General features: G+C 52.5%; 1 protein-coding gene across 2 annotated transcripts; it reads right to left on the bottom strand.

The window, feature by feature from the left end:
* Positions 1-299: 299 nt before the first annotated feature.
* ABHD15 (abhydrolase domain containing 15) lies at positions 300-8,404 on the bottom strand. 2 transcript variants are annotated; one of them, XM_053570917.1, is made up of 3 exons: positions 5,949-8,404; positions 2,575-3,096; positions 300-1,580 (listed from the first exon to the last, which is right to left on the bottom strand). In XM_053570917.1, exons 1-3 carry the CDS (start codon positions 7,061-7,063, stop codon positions 1,532-1,534), a joined length of 1,686 nt encoding a protein of 561 aa, XP_053426892.1. In that variant the 5' UTR covers positions 7,064-8,404; the 3' UTR covers positions 300-1,531. The 2 variants fall into 2 exon arrangements, with proteins under 2 accessions (XP_053426892.1, XP_053426893.1); XM_053570918.1 differs by having other exon boundaries at positions 306-3,096; positions 5,949-8,402.
* Between the last annotated feature and the right edge of the window lie 13 nt (positions 8,405-8,417).

Below are 8,417 nucleotides of genomic sequence, written 5' to 3'. Positions count from 1 at the left end.
CTGGCCTGAGGTTCTTAAGAGGAGAAATACTAATATCTTGGACTTTAGGTCACTGGACTCAGGGTTCAAGGGAATGAATGGAACCTGAATTGGGGTTGTTATGGCATTTTGAGAGCTTTGAGACTGTAACTGCAAAGTACATGTGTTCCCTGCCTTGGAAAGCTTTCTTTCCTATAAAAACCAATCACTGTTTTTCCTTTTAAAGTTATTCTGTTAAAGAACCAGAGTCCTGTTGGTATCTGGTCTGGCAAAACTATCCAGATTTTCACCCTTAGGGACCCTTTAAGATTTACAGTTTAAAAACTACTGGTCTGCTTCTCATTTTGCATTCAGTACTGAATGATCCTAGGGCAATTGGGACTGCAGGACCCTAATTTACTGAAATCCCCACTGCAACAGATGTGAGGGACTCGGAGGAGGGTGGTCAGATGTGTCAGTAATTCTCCCTCACCCAGTCTTATGCCACCAACAGAAGGACAGCTTCTTTATATTTCAGTTTCTTTTTATTTCTCCTGCTTTTTGAATGTTAGATGGGAGGAAGAGGAATACGGAGTGGAGAAGGAGGGAGATAATTTTTGCACAACAGGAAAATGTTCCTTAAATAATCAAATGTTGTCTATATTTCAGTTTAGATTCTTGGAGTGAGTTCAGAGTTTCTTATTAGATCTAGAAGAACAGGGCTGGGCCAAGATTATCCAAACCTGAAATCATGGATCTAGGAACACCTCATACCTCATCTCAAACGTTGGGATGTGGTTTTTAGTATAAACATTTACAACTGCTGTTTGTGAGGTCAAAATAGGTGCCCTCTTTCTCAATAACAAATCAAAATAAAACTTCAGGGCAAAGATTTTGTCTCTTTCTCTCTCTCTTTTTTTTTTTTTTTTTGCAGTTTTGGCCGGGGCTGGGCTTGAACCCACCACCCCAGGTATATGGGGCCAGTGCCCTACTCCTTGAGCCACAGGCACCACCCAGGGCAAAGCTTTTTTTTTTTTTTTCTTTTTTTTTGTAGAGACAGAGTCTCCCTATATGGCCCTTGGTAGAGTGCCATGGCATCACATAGCTCACAGCACCCTCCAACTCCTAGGCTTAAGCAATTCTCTTGCCTCAGCCTCCCGAGTAGCTGGGACTACAGGCGCCCGCCACAACGCCCAGCTATTTTTTGGTTGCAGTTCAGCCGGGGCCGGGTTTGAACCTGCCACCCTCGGTTATGGGGCCGGCGCCTTACCGACTGAGCCACAGGTGCAGGGCAAAGCTTTTGAATCTTAGCAACACATAGAAACGGATGTCCTATTGTCAAGAAAATTTTAATGGCCTAATCCAAACCAGGATACGTAGATCAATCTGTACACTATACCTTATTTTACTATGGTCTTCAGCATTATTCCTCATAAAACCAAATCCCACTTAGTTGCTGAGTGACCAGATACAGAAAGCAGCTTTTCTGCCTTTACATGGATAGCCTTTTGAATAACTGAGCAGACAAAGCGTGGTAATGTGAAATATTCATAAATCCCTAAGGCAGCTCTAGTCAACCTCTTTGCGCTTTTGTCCTCTGGTCCCAGATGTCTCTCCTGGCTCTGGAAAGAGAAAGGCCGGTAGTAGTGTCAGAAAAAGTAGCAACTAACCAGAAAAATGTAAGTGATGGGTTCGTACTTTTCACTGACGTAGAGAAGGCCTATATCTCAGAAGGAAAAACAGCTTTGGCGGGAGCTCTTCAGAATAATCCCATGAAATGGTACTGGAGACAGCATCTAGGGTGCCCAAGAGTCTGACTATGAGCCATGGGCTAGCAGAACCCTCAGACCCTGTGTGAGAGCATTTCCTTATCCTAAAATACTCTTGGGATCTCTCCAGGGAGGCTTAGGATCCAATGCTGAAACCCTAGGTCAGCCCCATTTCCAGTGGAGACTTGCAGAGCTCCTCTGGGACAGGACTAAGGTATCCCAGAGGTAGGTTCACATTCTCTACCCGGGCAGCCCTCACCAAGGCAGTCCCAGCACAGCTACTGCCTCTGCTTCCTTCCTCACGCACACAAGCCTGACATGGCCGAGCAACCCAGACAGCCTGCCACCGCAGTAGTCAGAGCACAGCACCTCCCCACAAAGCAAATGAGGGAAGTGGGACCCAGACACAAACATCCTGTCCTGTCTTACTACATCAAGTGGCTCCACTTCCAGAATCAGGGTCACTGAGCTAATTATTTATGTGGGACAAAGCTGCCCAATGACACATATAAGTTAATCATCCTCGTAGTCATAACTAGAAAGACAGCATTTTCTCCTGAGTCCATGGATTTAAAAGGTGCTATTCTTTGGCTGAGTTGGTGACAGGTGACAGTGACCAGGAATGCCCTGCTGCTGACCAAGATGAGTAGAAATGTGTCCAGCGGTGGCTGGGCAGTTCTGCTCGGGGTGAGGTGAGCGCCGGCTTGCTGGAACTTCTATCTCTTTGCACGGAGCAGTTTGAGGGAAGGGGCTAAATCAGAAGCAAAGAGCTGCAGCTGTCCCTGTCTAGTCCTCACCATCTTTTCTAGACTCCTACATGCTCTCTTATTCTCAGGCCAGGTCTCACCGTGTATATGATCGCTTCCAGCTAAAAATCTCCTCTAAATGGGAAGAGGGAGAGACCTCCCGCTTCTGCAGGGTTGCCCAGCGACGCCGGCCCCCTAGGAATGCAGCTCTGCGCCTACTCAGCCCTTTCAGCCTCTCTTCCATCCGGAAGAACTCAGTCAAGGCCCGGAAGGACTCCAGGATGACCTCATGGCTCCAGGCTGGCAAGGGCTCCTGGCGCAGGAAGCCACAGTGGCCCCCGTGACGACTGAGCAAGAGGAAGAAATAGGGGTTGCTGCGAAAGAGTTCAGTGGGCAGAGTGTGGTCTGGGGGCCCGCACACAGGGTCATCAGCGCTGCAGATACACAGCACAGGCACGGCCGCCTCATCCACATCCCGAAGAGGGTCGTTGCGGTCCCAGTAGGTATCCCAGCTGATGGGGAAACTTTTGGTATGACAGAACAAGGTCTCCTCAAATTCTTGAAGGGAGCGGCTCCTGAACAGCTTGGTGGTATCCACTGTGTCCTCCAGGGCTGTGGCATACCTGCCAGTGAGAAATAGGGGAGGGAAGGTTAAAAAAAAAAGAAGAAGGAAAAATCAGAACACCAGCAGACAGCATAAGTGACAGCGTGGTGGCCCACAGGCCAGATTCTTGCCACAGAGACTTTCTTTGGCTGTATAGGGCTTTGGAAACTTTCATTTTGGCTGGGTGTGGAGTTGGAGCCTAGAATCCTAACACTTTAGGAGGTCAACGTGGGAGAATTGCTTGAGGACAGAAGTTTGAGATCAGCCTGATCAAGAGCGAGACCTGATCTCTAAAAAATAAAAAAAAATTAGCTGAGTCTAATGGTGCGTGTCTGTAGTCCCAGCTACTTGGGAGGCTGAAGCAGGAGAATCATTTGAGCTCAGGAGTTTGAGGTTGCAGTGAGCTCTGATGATGCCATTGCTATCTGTCTTAGGAGACACAGCAAGACTATCTCAGAACAAAACAAAACAACACAACTTTTTTTTTTTTTTTGTAGAGACAGAGTCTCACTGTACCACCCTCGGGTAGAGTGCCGTGGCGTCACACGGCTCACAGCAACCTCTAACTCTTGGGCTTACGCGATTCTCTTGCCTCAGCCTCCCGAATAGCTGGGACTACAGGCGCCTGCCACAGCACCCGGCTATAACAAAACAACTTTTTAAAATCAGGATATTTCACATAAAATACAGATGTACAGATATCTGGCTTCTTTAGGGATATGGGAAGAACTGGCCATATGGGCTGGGCAACTGCCCGTTCTCTCTCTCCTGTGTCACGTACCCACCAGGTCTATTGTTCGAGGCATTAACTGCACCTGCCCAGCATTTGACTTCACAGCTGCTGATCTACAAGGACAGCTTTCCTCCTAACCCCAACTTCTGGCTTTCTGTAGGGAACCTGTAATCCTTCACATTTTATTTTATTTGTTTTTATTTGTTTAAGCGAATATGCTGTCCTGATAATGACGAATGAATGTGACCTTAATCAGGTCTACCTGGGCAGGTATTCCTAGAGAGTGCTGGGTGGTGGAGGAAGTAACAGCAAGTGTAATTAATTTATACGGTGGGTTCCCAAATGGAGGCCTGAGAGCAACTGCTTCAGAGTAGAGCAATATCTCTGCTGTTCCAGCTTCCTGGAAAGGGCCTGGCATCCTGACAGGGAAGCCAGGATAAGCAGCTCAGTCGTTTGAATAGATCAATCCAGTTCAGCCAGTTGAAATTAGATGTGTATCTCCTGCAAACATTCAAAGACACTTGCTCCAACTTTTCAATCCCAAACTTTCATAGGAAGGGCAGTTCCTAAACACACAGAGTTTCTCTTCACCTCTCTCGCCCTACCCTGCAGCTTGTGCCCTGGTTAGTATTGGTGATGGTCAATTTGAGATGGAAACTATGGCAATTAAACCAGATGAAGCACTTTGCCCCTGAACTGAGCCGCATTTGTGTTGTCATGGCAAAACTTCTGGTTGTTGAGCTCAGGGGTTGACCTCACAATAGGAAGCAAATGGGGCAAAGAAAGAAAATTACAATTGCCAGCAATCATTGAGCACCTCCCACCCAGTGTCAGGTCCTTACTTTTTTTTGTTTTAGAGACAGAGTCTCACCCTGTCGCCCTTGGTAGAGTGCCATGGTGTCACAGCAACCTCCAGCTCTTAGGCTTAGGTGATTCTCTAGCCTCACCCTCCCGAGTAGCTGGGACTACAGGCGCCTACCACAACGCCTGGCTATTTTTTTGTTGCAGTTTGGCCAGGGCTGGATTTGAACCCGCCACCCTTGGTATATGGGGCCGGCGCCCTACTCACTGAGCCACAGGCACTGCCCTCACATCCTTACTTTCATTTTGTCTTTGAATGACCGCAACTACCTTGGGATCTGGTTATTATTAACTTCATTTAATTGGAGAGAGGAGACTCCAAGATAACTTGATGAAAACTCAGGATTTCAATCCAAGTGGGTCTGATCCCATACCGTATCAGGGGAAGCCAGCCTGCGGCCTACAGGCCTGGTGCAGATTAGGTGAGGACTTTTTTGCTTATCTGTGGTGGCAGATATCATAAAATTATGCATGAACTTTTTTTTTCTCTTGCCAGCTTTCTTTGTGTTTATGTATCTAAAATGTGTGGCCCAAGACAACTCTTCTTCCAACGTGGTTCAGAGAAGCCAAAAGGTTGAAAACCCCTACCAGGTCTTTCTGCTACGCTCCAGTGTTGCCACAAGGTCTTCAGCCTCGTTCCACTCTCTTCCAGGAAAGCATGAGTGCAGGCTGACAATGTCACTCAGGCCTTCTCAGTAGAATAGGCTTGCCTATAGCCCAGGTAGTAAAGTATTCATCTTCTGGAGATTTTAAAACATTGTTTAAATATTTTTTAAAAAATTTGTATAAAACTTCAAGTACATACCTACCAATGTGTAAAACATTCTAATACATCAATGGCACTGTTTTTTCTGATTCCTGTCACCTGCAGGATCAGAGGCTGTAAGTAAACATTCTGACTAGATAATGGCTTGCAATTGCTTCCAGAGCCCTCTCTGCCGGTTTGTCAAGCCATGGACTAAGTGGTAAATGTCAGGAGCCACCTCTGCTGCAGATGGGCCAAGTGCTTAGGTTGCTAGGACACCGTGGGACTAAGAGGAGGCCAGGGGCCAGCTCAGGAGTCCCTTGCTCTAGCACAATGATGCTAGTTGAGCCGGTCTATAGTCTCTAAACCTATTTCCCTGGTTCTCCCTAGACTATGGGGGTTGGACGTTTTACGAAAATGTGTAAGGAGAACTTGGCCCAAACTGGCCCGCACCTATTTGATTTAATACCAGCGGAACTGTTTCTTTTCGGGTTCAAGCCCTCAATGTGGGTTTGCGGCCTCCGTTACCCACCTGCTGAGGGAGATTTTCTGGTGGAGCAGAAAGCCTCGCTCGTAGGGCCAGGGCAGGCCGTCCTCGAACCACTCGCGGCAGCGTAGCACCGGCGAGATGCAGGCTGCCCCTGTCACGTAGCTGGAGGAGCCGCACTCGCCCAGGTAGGACAGCAGCAGCGCTGAGCCGGAGCCCTCGCTCACCGCGAACAGCGGGGCCGCCGGGTGTCGGAAGCGGATGTAAGTGACCGCTTCCTTGAGGTCCGACGGGTCCCCAAACGGCTGCAGGCGGGGGCTGACGAGTGGGCAGCCGTGGTGGCCTCGGCGGTGGAAGATGACCGGGTAGTAGCCGCGCTCCAGGGCGAGCAAGCAGAGGCCCAGCACGTTGCGGGTGAGGCGCCCCCACGCATTGGGGATCACCAGCAGCACCGCTGGAAGGCCCCCAGCGTTGGTGACCCGGCGGCTCCGGGCACAAGGCCCCACAACCCAGTCCAGGGCCACTAGCCCATCGTCCGTCAACTGCAAGTACTCCCGGGCCAGCTCAGGACCGGGCCCGACCGGCAGGACGAAGTGGCAGAGGGTCTGCAGGTGGGGCCCGTACAGCCAGGAGCGCGGGCCGGGCTCCAGCGCCGTGGAGCGTCGCAGGGCGCGCAGCAGGCACTGGGCCAGAGCCGACGGCTTGCAGATGAGGCTGCACCCGCCGGGCAGCGGCTCTCGCCCGTAGCTAAACTGATCTACTGGGCCTCCGGCATCCAAGTCCTCGTCGTCGTCCTGGTCGGACGCCCCCGGCCGGGTCCCGTCTCCGACGGCGCGCTTCCAGGGGCGCCAGAGCCACGGGCCGAGCAGCCTGAGCATGGCGAACACTGCCAGGAGCAGCGCAAGGACTGCGCCCCAAGGCGGCATGGCGAGGCAGGAGGGCCCCTGGCAGGCGGCGGGCGGCAAGGCCGTCCCCTCAGCCAGCTCCCCGCTCTGCCCGCGGCTTTGCCCGGCGGCTGACGGCTGGCGGCTGCCCAGGGTCCTCCCGCGCGGGCGGGCGGTCGCGCGCTCTCCGGATTGGCCGCGGCCCCACGAAGACAGCCAGTTCGGGCCCGGCTCCCCTCGCCCGCCCCCGACTCCCGCCCCCGGGCCTTTGTACATCGATTGCGACAAGCCGCAGCAGAGGGTGAAAGGCGCCGGGAGAACTAGTGAGGACGCGCCAGCGAGCCGGAAGGGAGTCGGGAGGGCACGGGGGAGAGCGGTGTTGGCAGTAGAGAGGTGGGGAGACCGGGAGACGAAGGCTCGGGGGTCCTGATGAGCATCAAAATCCCCTGCCCTCGCCCCACCGCCCCCTAGAACTGTGGCTGGCAGCAGATGGGTCGCTGCCCCCTCAGAGGCCAATGTTGAGAAATAGCAAGAGGGAGAAGTGGATAAATAGTGGCTCCTGGCGCCGGCTCCTGCGTTCCCGTGGGACCGCCGCGGCTGCAGCGGAGCCCCGGAGGCACCTCCCAGTCCCAGTGCGTCTGACCGCGCTCCCTGACGTCGGTGTTTGTCTCCCCACCCTATCCCGGGCACCCGCTACTGCACAAACAATAACACGGCCTGGTAGGGGACCCCGACTGCAGGCTTGCCGCGAGAGCCGGCTAGTTCCCCCGACTGACTGTCCCCTGTCCTAGGAGCATGAGGGTCCCTAGGAGCCTGGCTTCACAGAGAGGAAATCCTCAACGCCGTTCCCTCGGATTTCCCTAGAAGAAACAGCTCCAATTCTCCAATAATAAATTGGGGGAAAGGACGCCCTCGGGCACCATACAAAGGGGGTGCTGTGGTAGGGGTAGACTGGAGTTTCTTAATCAGCTCAGCAAGTGGAAATTACGGGGGGGGGGAAAGTAAGGAATCCCTTGTAAGCTGGAGTACGTGGGAAGACGACTGAAATTACACGTTCTCTCCCATTTCCAAGTTTTCAGAGGGGTATCTCAAACCTTGACCCTTTACCCATGCCTTTCCTCAAAATCCTGGAGAAGTTACCAGAGCCAGCGCCCCGCCACTGCAGGGAAGGTCCGGCCAGCGCTCCTCGCGGGGAAAGAGGAGGCCTGTGGCTTCTCCACCTCATAGCGACCGATGTCTTTCTGGATGCGCGCGGGCCACCACCAGATGAACGACAAGAGCGCGGGTGGAGGTGGGGAGCAAAGTAGCCCCCGGAGTTGCTCCGGCCTCCCTGGGTCTGGAGAGGATGAGATTCTGAAACCCTTCGAGCCCTATTTGCTAGGGAGGGTGTGGGATGGGCTGACAGTGAAACTCTGTACCAGGCACCCTTTCGCTTCAGCAACGCGGACTTCAAGACTCTGCCCCCCTTATAGTCGTAGATCACAATGACGAATATGAAGCAAGTTTGCCGGCGGAGCGTACCCGTCTCCCCGGCTTGGGCCACCCAATTCACAGGCATCCCGCCCTTCACCTCGCTCCAAGATCCCACCCGGGCGTAGCAGCTGTGTTCTGCACACGCTGGGGCGAATCC

This window comes from Nycticebus coucang, chromosome 18, assembly GCF_027406575.1.
Source record: "Nycticebus coucang isolate mNycCou1 chromosome 18, mNycCou1.pri, whole genome shotgun sequence".
NCBI classification, from domain to species: Eukaryota; Metazoa; Chordata; class Mammalia; order Primates; family Lorisidae; genus Nycticebus; species Nycticebus coucang.
This window is presented reverse-complemented; position numbering and strand designations above follow the sequence as displayed.